This window comes from Python bivittatus, unplaced genomic scaffold (assembly GCF_059951505.1).
Source record: "Python bivittatus isolate LINGU-HERP-01145 unplaced genomic scaffold, Pbiv_v1 ctg000080_np1212, whole genome shotgun sequence".
Classification (NCBI taxonomy): Eukaryota; Metazoa; Chordata; class Lepidosauria; order Squamata; family Pythonidae; genus Python; species Python bivittatus.
In genome coordinates, this window is record NW_028277035.1 from 47,245,059 (window position 1) to 47,257,990 (window position 12,932).

At 43.1% G+C, this 12,932-nt stretch overlaps 1 protein-coding gene across 2 annotated transcripts in view; it reads right to left on the bottom strand.

Annotated features, from left to right (window-relative positions):
* Positions 1–12,932, bottom strand: part of MST1 (macrophage stimulating 1) — a 29,197-nt gene that overhangs the window by 15,421 nt on the left and 844 nt on the right. Inside the window, exons 2-9 of one of the 2 annotated variants that reach the window (XM_007420653.4) lie at positions 11,184–11,316; positions 9,144–9,256; positions 7,928–8,042; positions 6,545–6,681; positions 5,787–5,907; positions 3,566–3,684; positions 2,340–2,502; positions 189–319 (exon numbers count right to left, since the gene is read on the bottom strand). In XM_007420653.4, the coding sequence (XP_007420715.1) occupies positions 189–319; positions 2,340–2,502; positions 3,566–3,684; positions 5,787–5,907; positions 6,545–6,681; positions 7,928–8,042; positions 9,144–9,256; positions 11,184–11,316 (1,032 nt within the window). The remainder of the gene's footprint in view (positions 1–188; positions 320–2,339; positions 2,503–3,565; positions 3,685–5,786; positions 5,908–6,544; positions 6,682–7,927; positions 8,043–9,143; positions 9,257–11,183; positions 11,317–12,932) is intronic. The other variant, XM_007420654.4, reaches the window with a different exon arrangement.

A 12,932-nucleotide genomic window follows, 5' to 3' on the forward strand; every position in this document is an offset into this window, starting at 1 on the left:
GACACAGTGAATCATGGAATCTTTATAGTCACTCAAATGTCATTGCAGAACTTCTGCTTCATTTCTAATGTAGTGAGAACAAACAATGGTACTTCAAACATTAGGAATAATGCAGCCCAAACTCCCGTGGGAAGAGTCACTGGGAAAAGCATCTCACTGGATCCCAGCCACAGGGCCACCATTCTTACCTTCCGCCTCCACATCCTCAGCACAGCGCTTGATCTGGAAACAGAAAGCTCTGGGTAGGTGGGGCATGATGGTGAAGCACCAGGGAGCCTCTGAGCCATCAGGGTTCCGACAGTAATTCTCCCTCAGGTCCCTAGAAGGTACAAGCAAGGCAGAACACGGGCACCCTCACCAGCCCAGTCCTGAAGAAGCACCCAAATGCTTCTGGCTGGCCTCCAACATAGATTCTGTTGCAGCTTCCAAGATCCTTCAGGGTTAGCTGGTCCATGGCTATAACATAGCCTGTAGTCATAAGATTTTTTAGACTTTTATCAGACCTGTCGTTAGTGAAGTCCTGTTATCCAAGTTAGTTTATCATGTAAGCTTTCAGTCTGTTTCTGAGCTTCATCAATAGTGATTATTTTAACTATGAAATCTCTAAATGGTTTGGAACTGGGGAATCCAAGAGACTGCCTTTTCTAGGTAAAACAGTCAATGCTTTGCTATTGTCACCAGAGGCCTGGTTTGGAATATATCTGTCCTCAGAGAGAAAATCAGTGACATCTGGCATCAGGGGTTTCTCCATAGCTGGACAATCTCTTTGGTCTAGCTATCCTGTCTATCCTCATGCCTTGCTCTATGTCTTAAGAGTGAGGCCTTGAGGAAACCTGCCAGCCACTTTCCAAGCTTCCAGAGAAAAGAAGAGAGCTTCCATTTCAGTTTCCTTGCTGGGTGGTGACTTGCTAAGGGGGCAGCAGCAAAGCCAGAGGAGAAAACCATTTAGCTTGCTGATGAGCACCGCCGTACTCACAAATTAGAACACCACCATCCAACGGTGAATTGGAACAGATGTGGCAGAGGCAGGATTGGGGCTGACAATGGGGGTCTGTGATGGAATGTATCTACGAAGCGGAGGGTGATGCGAGAGATCAAGGCTATCAGGAAGGAGGGGGTGCATTCCAGGGAGGAAAAAGAGACAAAAGACAACACAGACCGCAGGGGGAGCGTGGGAAGCGAAAGAGGTTCAGGATAGCCACTCCCTAGAATCTCCCAGGGTATATTCACTTGTGGCAGTAGCATAGATTGAGTCTGGCAAGATTCTGTCTATAAGGTGTAAGCAAATAAAGGAACTTTACTCAACTGGATTGTTTCACCATTGTTCTTGGGCTGGGCCTGAGAGGGTCACAAATGATACACTGGCACTGTTTCATGCCAACACAAGAATGGGTGAATAGCATTTGACTCACTAATGAGAAAAAGCTTGAGTGAGGCAGTGCTGGCAATCTGGTCAGAGTCTATGATGCCACAGCACAAGGGGTCTCCATGGCTACCATCTTACCCACAATGCCTCACTCTGAAGAAAGAAAGAGTGGTGGGTTCTCCCCTCTCAGGTGATTGATACAGTGATCCATCCTCAATCTTGTTGGACCTCTGCACTAAAGGACACCAGGAGAGAAATGTAGAGGAGAGACTAACAGGCACAGATGTTCAGGTGGAATTTCTGAAGGAAGCCAAAGCCCACAAGTGATTTTGATACAACACTTTGTTGGTGAAAAACCAAAGAGAGAGGTTAGTAAAGCAGTAAAAGTAGCATTTGGATTCTTTTCCTTTAATTTTTTCCCTTTTGAGCTGTAATAAGAAATTCCTTTCTTTGATTAAACACATCCAAAAGCACAGGGTGCACTGCCTTTAAAGAGAATCTGTTCTGAGCCACTTTCTAAAGCTTTACTTTTTACCATGATGTGCATACAGGAAAAAAAAAATCAATGCCCCCTTTTCCCAGGCTGGCATGTGTAAAACTGCTCTGACTGAAAGAAAATGTCTTCCCACCCTCCAGTGAAATAATGAAGCCATACCATGCCCAGGTGGCATCACATGGCTGATCTTGAAAAAAGAAAGCAAAGGTCCACCCAGTTGGATGTGCGACCACCAGCACATTATAGAGCTGTAGGCTAGACTGGGAAGCTGAAAAAAACACCCTGAAGAAGCTCTACTTTTGTCCCAAACCAAACCAAAATGGATGTGCCCACGTAGCCATCAGGGTGGAACTCAGCTGGAGGGAGACTTTACTTTTTATGCCCAGCAGCAGGAAATCTTATCAGAGGAAATGCTTCCAATCCAATTTCTACTTTGACTTGATATATTCCTGGCAGAGCAGCATCACCAATGCATACTTGCACTCATATTTCTCAGGGTGGAAATTGTGTCGGTGTGGTGTCTGTGAGTCCCAGCGTTGGCAGGGGACGCGTGATGTAGTGACATTCACCGTGCCTCGATAGTCTTCTCCTTTCAGCCTGAAACAGCTGGTTGTAGTAGACAGACGTGGACGTTTCTCTGCTTCCAAAAAGGGAGAATCCATGGAAATCAAATCACAAAGTGTATCACAAATCCACCTCAGCACGAATCCAGCAAACATTCATAAGTGAGACAGAAAAACAGCAGTACATTCATCCTGAACTTACATCAAAGCTGCTGGAAAAGAACGTTTTTACTTGTTCAAGATTCGAGGTTAAAAAATTGTAAAGTTTACGTTCCAGTTTCTATTAGGTGTAATCTACAATTACAAAATGGATTAGAGACTACCGAATGAGCAAAGAGAGAGTGCATTGTGCAGACAGCGTTGGACACGTCAGTCCCATCCACCAAATGGTTTTTTTAATGGTGCAGAACAGAGCAGGGATTACCTGGTGTCCAGCCTTCTCTGTCTCTATTCTGCTGCTGTTAGGCACATTAAAGGGGTAAGGCTGGAATAACCAAAGGCCGCTCCCTCTGGGACTGCCCCTGCTAATTACAGGATTGTTTTCAGAGGCTCTGGAAAGTTCTGGCCTTTTGAGAGAGAGATAACGGACATTGGTGCTATTAGGCCCTCTGCCCTTTTATCTCTAGCCTGTTGTTTATAACTCTCTCTGTTTATGCCTGTCTTCGTCCCGTTGGCTAGTTAGATGTGTTTAGACTGTTGTAGATGTTTAATAAGTAAACTTCAAGCTATATTTTTTGCTAGGTGAACTGAGTGGCACACGCGCTTGCTCTGATCTGGGTACAGGGATTGACTGGGAGTGTGCCGGATGCAAACTGAACTAGAAATTACCCACAGCAACTTAACAGTGCTGAGGAGTTCTACATTGCATTTTGTCATATTAAGAGACAGATTTTGTGCATCACAAAATAGTAGTCATCAGAATATTCTTTTTTCCCTTCATTACATGTAACTTTGGTAAATGCTATTATTCAGGTTTGTCCTCCACATATGTTCTCAAATTCCCCTTGGCATCTCAAAAAGAGACTATGACCGATCCTCTCATGATCCAAACCCATGCTGGGTTCAGATCACAATGACTTTTTTTAGCTCTCTGAGACTGATATATTTCCAAATAGGCCCTGGAACCTCAGAGGGACTTACTGCATTTATGAATGTGGCAGAATTCACGCTCCTTGGCAGGATCAACTGTGTAACACCAAGGTTGCTCAGAGCTGTCAGGATTACGGCAATAATTGTCAGCAAGGCCTTTATCTGGGTATCTTTGGAAAAAAAACAGCAGAGAGAAGGAAGAATTAAACTAAAATACTACTCTCAGTATTTCCCTTAAGGAGAGACAACACTGCAGGTGTCATACTTCATACAGGAAAAGAACATGGTTTTCTGATCAGGCGCACCCATCCACCACTCACTTCAGGAAAGGCCAATGATATTTTTCACAAGTTAGATACGCATAATTGCAAGTACATTGAAACTGCTGAGCAACACACTTCATAACCATGTAGGGTTCAGGATCAACCCGTGAATGAACCAAGGGGGCAATCTTAAAAGAGGCAAACTACGGTGACTTGTTCCAAGAGCAAATAGAAAATGTCAGCAGCTTGGAACCAGCCCTCTGGCAATTCCTTTAAGTTCTCAGTATGGTGCTACGCATACAGCTGCATATTGCAAATATTGCAAACATGATTTTCATTCACATTTCTGGAAAAGGATTGGTCAACAGTAAAGCCTATGGATTGGCAAAACCTAAACGATTCATTGAATGAAGAAGACTTGATTCCATCAGTCTTAATTCAGTTACTAGCTGCAGCCAAAGGGAAGACATTTGTTTGGTTCCCATTTTAAAACAAGTCAACATAATGTGTATTTTCTGAACAAATACAAGAGCAGAAACTAAATTACCAGATATTTTTTTCATCTGTTTGAATGTTGTGATAACAGTTCTCTCAAAAATGCAAGAAAAATGCATACATTAAATTGTGGAGAGAAATGCAAACTTTTGTTTTATTTTTATAAAAAGCACAGTGTTCTGAAACTCACTGAACTTGTATTCATAATGCCAACATCAGAAGAAAAAAACAGACCTTTCTGGTTGCTATAAATGTGGTGTTTGTTCATTGTATCAAACTGGAAGCAGGCTTGTGGAAGATGATAGAGACATTATAAATTTGCTTAATAAATAAATAAATAAATAAAAATTTTAAAAATTGAAAGCTGCCTTGTGCCTTATACCAAATGAGACTACAGCAGTGGTCAGTTTAACTCAGCTTTGCCCATCCTAACAACAGTTTTCAGGCAGAAGTTTTAATATATGTGAAATGGAACAAACCAATCCTAATTTCACATATATACCAACCAACAATGAGTGGCCAAGAAGGATTATGTCCAATGCAAATGTAAGCCAATGTACAGCTGCAGTGGGGGAAAAACAGTTTCCATATTGAAGATCATTAGAAAAAGACTTGAAAGTAAAACTGTCAATATTTTAACCCTCTTAAACAAAACTATGATGCAACCATACGTAGGATACTATGTACAGCTCTGGTTACTACATTTGGGAATGATATTGCAACTCTTCTCTGATACAGGTTATTATTTATAATTTCATTTTTTATTTATATATCTTATTTTCTACTTTTCTCTAATGAGCAGTTGCAAAGGCTGGGTCTTTTGAGCATTTGAAAAAAAAAAGGATTAATAAGAGGGGACCTGATATGGTGTGGTGAAAATAGATAGGAAGATGTTTTTCTCCCTGTCTTAAAATCCTGGGGCTTTGGGTAACTCAACAAAGCTGAATGATGGGAGATTTGGGCATGATCAATGGAACTACTTTTCCAGGCTAAATGTAGTTATGCTGTGAAATTTGCTGCTAGATTAAGTAATTGCTACCAATTTAGCTTTAAAAAATATAAAGGATTAAGGATATCAAAGCGTGCCAGTCACACTGTTATATATTGATGCCTGTGTATGAAACACAAGCACACAAGTGTAACCAGCCTATGAGTTTTCCGAAAGTAAAGGCCAGTAACTGGCCTCTGTGGCCACAAAATTCTGAACTAGCCATTGGACCTCTGATTTAACAAGGTTCCTTTTACGCTGCTATGTATCCATGCTGCCCTGAAGATGCCAGAATTTGAACCTGGAAGTGTCTGTGTATGCACTGTATGCATTTCACATTAGTGTGAACAGGGTTTATGACAACTGCAGTCATTACTGATACAAGCCAATTCCTCTGACTGATATTAATAGCTCTGTTTCCTTAGGATTTCCTTATCCCTTAGGAAGTACCACCATGGGAATACTTTACAGAAAATGCCCTTTCTCTTGCCCCTTTATAGATTACACAATGTCTAGAACTCAGTACTTGTTTGGCAGGTATGGGTGCTTGTGAGGGTGCTGCAGGTCCCAGCGTTGGCACTCTGTGCCGGACATGGTGTGATCAACAAATCCCCGATAATCCTCACCGTTACATGACATACAGACAGCTGGAAGGCAAAGACAGAGTATCACTATAGGAGCTATGGAGTAAGAATCGCTTAGCATCTAGTCAGCCCTGCAAGGTTGTCCAGATCAGGAAACCAATTCCACAGGAAAACTAGAACTATCTTTTATTGAAAAAGACAATAGTAATTTGCAAATCTGACTGTGTTTTTCCTTCCTTCCCTCTTATACTTTGGGGACTCAGCAGGGAGCCAATCTCAGTCTCTTTCGAATATTTTCCCTTCGCCCTGGGCTCAAAGCATGCTTATGCATCTGTTACTGCCTTAACGGCAAATCATATCCGTGGCTCCCTACGCATTTCTGATTACCCGGCCCCATTGAACAGGTGCTGCTTGCACCTTACTGTAACTTCCACTTCCTTCAGAAACAGAACTCGTTCCACCTCGCCCCATCCATTTGACCCAATGCGTGCGGCAGTCATCCACAAGGTGAACATCATTTTTCCTGTCTAGCATGAATGTCTACCTTCATTACTGATGAGGGATTCTGTGCATACTACTATTTAAAACTAAAAATAAACATCAACAGTGCAAAAGCATACATGTCTGAACAATAAAATTACACAGGATGCTTGTATATACTTATGTGTGCCCTGCAAATATTGTAAGTCAACTTACTTACCATTTTCACATTTCTTGATGCCACAGCTTTGATGCCGGGTAGTAGGGTCAGTTGTGTAGCACCAGGGGCCGTGTTCATCTCTATCTGGATTCCGGCAATAATTTTCTTCCAAACCGTTATATGGGGATGGACGGTACCTTAAGCAACAAAAAGGCAACAGGAGGAGGCAAAGAAATGGAAATTTTCTCATTAGTAATTGATCTAGATTTCACTGCAAAATCAGTGTCCTTTGGTTATATAACCATAACTCTCCAATTCTGCAGTTTCAATAAATGGTGCAAATCATACAAGTTAATATACATTGGCTTGTCCTACATTTTGTGGGAAATTATTTTGAACCAATACCTTGAGAGGATCAATGCTTGCGTCCCTTTTTTTTAATGTGGGATGGGGAGATGGATGGATGGATGGATGGATGGATGGATGGATGGATGACAATAGAAGATAGATAGATAGATAGATAGATAGATAGATAGATAGATAGATAGATAGATAGATAGATAGATAGTGTCATGAATCATGATTCAGAGTCAGACTGAATCATGGCTCATGACAGATAGATAGATACCAAATCTTTTTATAATGGTCTTAGACCAGCACAAAAACAGCCTATAATGGGACAGGTCTATGGGGGGCGGGGGGGGGGGATATTTTCTCTGTTGTCTTCCCTCACTACCATCAGCTAAGAACTGGAATAATAAAGGAAGAGTTTATTCAAGGGAAATGGAGACCAGTAAAAGTTCTGCACAGTGAAAAAGACTAGTATCTCCTAATTATGGTTTGGCTGCATTGATTTTCTGTTTGTTTCCTTGCCATCTGCACCTCGTTTTCCCAGGACAAGGTAATGCTGCTCTTGGCAGGAATACCTAGCACCACAGCCTGTGACAAGGTCAGACCAAGCAAAGTAGAGAGATTCAGTTATGGACAGCCTCTGACTTGCTCAACAAAGTAGCACTTTTGTACAGAGCACAATTCCTTAAGCCAGCTTTCCAAAATGAGATTCTTCCTGGATGCATTAAAGCTTCCTTTTCATAAAACCTGGCTAGCTTTAGAAAGCACCAGCAAAGCCAAAGGGTAATCACTAAGCCTCACTGTGCATAGGATTGTGACCATAATAAATAGTATAGATTACTAGTGCAGAGATATATGTCTTATAAGAATCTTGAAGCTACTAGATTATTGTTGTATATTTTTGAAGATTTTTAGTCGGGTGTCCCTTCGGTCCTACTCTTACCTTCCCATTGGCCTCAGAAACAACAACAACAATACAGGGAAGCAATGCCTCTCTGCCCACACAGTACCCATTTCTTCTTATATTATTTGATTTGATGTATTTATACATTGCCGTTCAAGACGTTCAAGGGGTGGCATACACAGATTTACCTGTGATCATGAGGAAATTTTAGCTGCCATTGTTGACATATTTTTCCCTTTTCAGTCACGGACTGGATCCCTCTGTAGCTTGTCCCATCTCCTATGATGCATTTCCTTACATAACCTGTGAGGTGATAGATGAGAGAGAACTCCTTATGCAAGATGGTATGGGAGTCAAAGGAGAGTGGAGTTACTTATTTGGGAATGTGGTCATTGATTTATTTTGGGTGACAAGAGACAATTCTATCATGAGTCCAAGAAAAAGAAAGACCACCCATGTGTATTTCTTAGTTATGTAACATGTGGGTCACCACTGGCCACCTCTTTCTTCAGGACACTGTCTGGAAAGGTGAAGGGATCTTTTTGTCCCAGCTGCCCAGTCCTGGGAACAGCATGAGGTACAACTTTTTCCAAAGACTGTTGTTTGTTTATCAGATAATAGAGGCATGCGGGCTGCTTAGCTGTGAACAAGGTTGACATCTCTTAGATCTAAGAAGGAAAACACACAAACCCAGATGCAACAACCAGTGTTGGACCAAAAATATCTTGCTAACTCAAGGTTGCTGATAGAAAGTAGTGGGGAAAGTGGCCCGTCAGGGTTCCCCATTAAGTTCATAGGGCCTCAAGCAAGGCTTTACTCCAAAGTCTCAACCTGTGTGTCCCCTCCAACAAGATAAGACTGCACAAAAGATTTATGGAGCCTTCAATAAATTTGATGCTGAGGACTCTTGTGCTGCCTCCTGTAAGGACCTACATAGGTGTATATGAAATAAGGGACCACATATGTGAATTTTTGCATTCACAGACCACAGCAGCTGTGGCAGAGGTCAGTTTTCTCCAGATGCCCTCCCAGCAGTTGAGAGCAAGTGGGTGATCAGGCAGATGCTTAGGTTTCATCAGATATTAAGAAGGAGACGGATGTGCACACAGTTAAGCATATTAGAGAAGGCAACTTCTATTTGCTTGGGAGCTTATAAATCAAGACAGGAGAAGTGTGTTACAGTTGGCTTGGTGGAAGAACATTCCTTCTATAGTTTTTTTATGCAGAGCCTATTTACCCCTTTTCCTCTTTCCGCAACCCAAGTCCGAAATAAGTATCCCCGTGTAATGTTTAGGTCATCCGGCCAAAGGAGGCACAAATACGCATTTCCATTTCCCCTCTCTTACTCTGAAAGCACTGCCTGGTCTTTCTCACATTCCACTTCCATGCAGACCTCCAGCCTACCTTTCTTCTGGTAGAGGTCATAATGGACGTTCCTCTGCAACTGGGTATGCGGTGAATTTTGGGTCACAGTCAGCAGCTGGCATTCACGCCTCTGCCAGTTGTAATGAAAGGCTCTGGAGGAACACATACACAGCAGCTTCATTCGATACCCTTGGCAGGAGAATTGCTCATTTGCCTACACCTTTTGTACTCAGGCCAAGATCCGTATGCATTCTTGGCTAGAGTCTCTACCCCAGCTCTAACTTTCTACTATTTCATCAGCCTTCACATTTAAGATATAGAAGATTTCAGTTTTCCTAGCTCCTGCTTTTAGTTACTACTATCTTGAGTAGTGCCATACCCTTCTGGTAAATATTTATCCTACTATTACTGCTTTCAAGTCATTCTTGACTCCTGGCAACTGCCTGGACAAGTCCCTGCAGTTTTCTTGGCAAGGTTTTTCAGAAGTGGTTTGCCATTGCCTCCTTCCTAGGGCTGAGAGGGAGTGGCTGGCCCAAGGTCACCCAGCTGGCTTCGTGCCTAGGCAGGACTAGAACTCAGGGTCTCCCGGTTTCTAGCCTGCTGCCTTAAACTGCTACATCAAACAAGCTGTTGTTGTTGCTGTTATTATTATTTGGGTGAATGAGGGTGAGAGATAGGGCCCTCCTAGAGGCAAGATTAGAATTTCCTGGTTCGCAGGTCAGCCTTTCATAATACAGTGGTATGCAGCTTTATACAGGTTTCCTTCTTCACACGACTTTCATTTGTTAAAAAGAAATACATGCTTTGATTTTTTTTAATGGGCAGCTGGCATATGGAATGCAAATGCCCACCTGCAACATCCTCCATATGTACAAGAAGTTGCTGGTTCCCAAATAGGCCCCACAGGCCTTTTTGGAAAATAGAAATGGGCAGTTAAGCACACTTGCCATCCGAGTGCTATGGCTGCAACCCAATGCTTTCTTCAGGAATAAAAGACCAAAAAAAAAAAAAAGTAAACAGAGGTATAGAAAGCATCTTGGAGCAAACGAATTGGCTAAGAGCCATCTTGCCAGCTGGCTTTTTGATAAACAATTAATTTTTTTGTTTAATGGTTGAGCCTTGCCATTTTGTGAGAGCATTCGTGACATGCCCCCAGGACTCAAACTTTCGCAGCGGACTTAAAAGTTGCCTGTCTCTGGGCCACTGCTCTGAAATGGTGGGGGAGAAAGGGCTGGGCCGGCTCTCAAGCAAAGAAGCAAACACTGGGAAACCTGAGAATGGGACTCAAAATGCTTGGCCTTGGTAAGCAGTTCCTTTGAGAGCACAGCGCACCATCATAGCTCCTTCCCTCTCCTGCTTTATTTTTATTTTTATTTTTATAATATATATATATATACTACTGTATGTGTGTGTGTGTGTGTGTATTATACACACACACACACATACACACATACATACGCACACATGCACACATACACACACCCCCATGTACATATTAAAGTCACGTATGCATGAAGTGAAATGAACACATGAGACATGCATCGCCCACCCCAAAGGTCTAGTAAAGCATATCTTTTGTATGTAAAGAAGAGTTTACGTGCAAAACATATGCTTTGCATGCATACAGGCTCATTACAATTACGAGCCCACCTCTTGGGGACTACATGACATACTCATGTCATTTTCTTGGAAGCAAAAGAGAAGTAGCCTGCCACTTCTGGGTTTTTTGTTTGTTTGTTTGTTTGTTTGTTTTGCCTTCAGCCCTGGAACTTCCTGGTAGCCTCTCATTCACATCTGAACCTGCTCAGCTTTTTTCGAGACCAAAGTCAGCTGCGAGCACAAGATCTCCCAAGGATGTTGGGTAGCAGCAGGACCGGGACAAGCCTTCCCAGCTTAAAATGACCTTTTCAGTTCAGACTCCTCCTGGATCCTGGGCAGAGCAAGGAGGAACTCCTGCCTGGGCTCCCGGAGCGCAGCCAGCTAGATAAGCCAGGGCCCGGCTCGGGGTAAGGCAACTGCCTGAGCTCGCCCGGGGGACCCGCAGCTCACCTGCCTGACGCTGTGGCTTTCCCCCCTTACCTGCAGTCCACCAAGGTGGCACATTGGCGTGCACACTCCTCCACTTCAGCGGTCCGCTCCACTCCCTGTTGAAGCAAAGAGATCAGCTGAGTAGACTTTAGCCTCTGGAAGCCATTCAGTGGAGAACGGTGACCTGGCGAGCATAGAAAATGTCAGTCATTCTGGACCTCTGCAAAGAACAAGACCCATTCTCAAGAGGAGACAAGCACGAGGATAGCCCAACGTGCCTCAATAATACAGCTTCCTAGCAATCTCTAAGACAGGAAGGAGCGAGGGGGAAATAGGAGAAAAAAGAAAATTAGCACGGTTAAATCATAGCCTTTTCTAAGGATTTGAGGATTCAATGTCAGCATTGTTTTAATGTGGTAGAATAAAGAGACTAGCTTAGCACAAGGGAAGTTCCTTGGCTCAGCTGAGACTGTGTGATTCTGGTATCTGAGGCTTTCCCGAGCAAAGTGCTATATGCTTAACAGATGCACGCCAGGCAGACATGAATCATGCGTAGATGTTTTCCAGTGTGGAAAACTGGGAAGATATTGTATCTACTCCATTTCTGTCTCTCACACAGTATTGCACATGAGGTACCCTGGTTTAAAAAAAAAAGTAGTAGCAAACCTAATTGCAGAATATGTGGCTAAGAAGTTGGAAAAAAGAGGGAAGGTTTCTGTGATTGTCACAGACATTCAACAGCTTGCTAACAGCCAGCCAGAAAGCTTTACTTAATGAATGCTTGCCACAAATCTGTTAAAGTTCTCTTCCTCGTGGCTGTGTTAAAATGCTACCCACCATTCCTTGAGTCTGCAATAAACTTTTTTTTCCTTTGAGTCAGTCTTGACTTCTGGAATATTCTAGGCAACATTTTTGGAAGTGGTTTGCCACTGGCTTCTTCCTAAGGCTGAGAGACAGTGACTGGCCCAAAGTCACCCAGCTGGATTCATGCCTAAGGTAGGACATGAACTCAGGTTGCTAGTGGTCCAGCATCTTAACCACTAGATAAACTGGCTCTTGTATGAACCTATAGCAGCATAAAATGGACTCCCCTCACTGGTAATCCCTACCCTGTTACTGGCACAATGTTGGCAAATGGTGCGATCCTTATTTGCAGTTTAGTGTTCAGAGCATATTAAGTTAGGTTTTCCCAGCCTTGTTTCCCTGTCCTTCCTCCAGGTGGCAGAAAAACATCCCAATCACTCTCCTTAACTTGGGTTGGTGATGGAGCTAGGGCTGGGGGAGGAGGAACGTTTTGATAGCCACCTGTCAACGAATGTCTGGTTTGCCACAAGCGTTCTTTATGGGCACACTCAAATGGAGTCTATCACTTTTGCCAAACCTCAGCTGACCATCTTTTGGGCACAGATTTTGTGCTGCTTCAGAATACAGCTAAATCCATATTCTAACGAAGCCCAATAGCAGCTTAGTGGTAGAGAGAAAGCTGTACGGTGAAGCAGGAGAAAGTGAACCAACTCTCTTTTCTACTTCACTGTGCAGCCACTGCTGGTCAGTTACTATTCAGGATGATCCAGACTTCTGAGTTGATTATCAGCTCAGGGGTCTGGTGGGTACAGCAAATGAGGCTGGTTTAGAAGAACCGTATTCTCCCACTGCACAAAGCAGAATGGAAGATGTACCAAGGGGCCAGAGGAGATGGGGTATACCCACACTGGCCTAGGTGGCCCCTAGGCCCCACCCTCCTAGGTGTCATCTAACTGTAACATCAACTGAATAGTAGGTGAAGCTTGCCAGATTGCA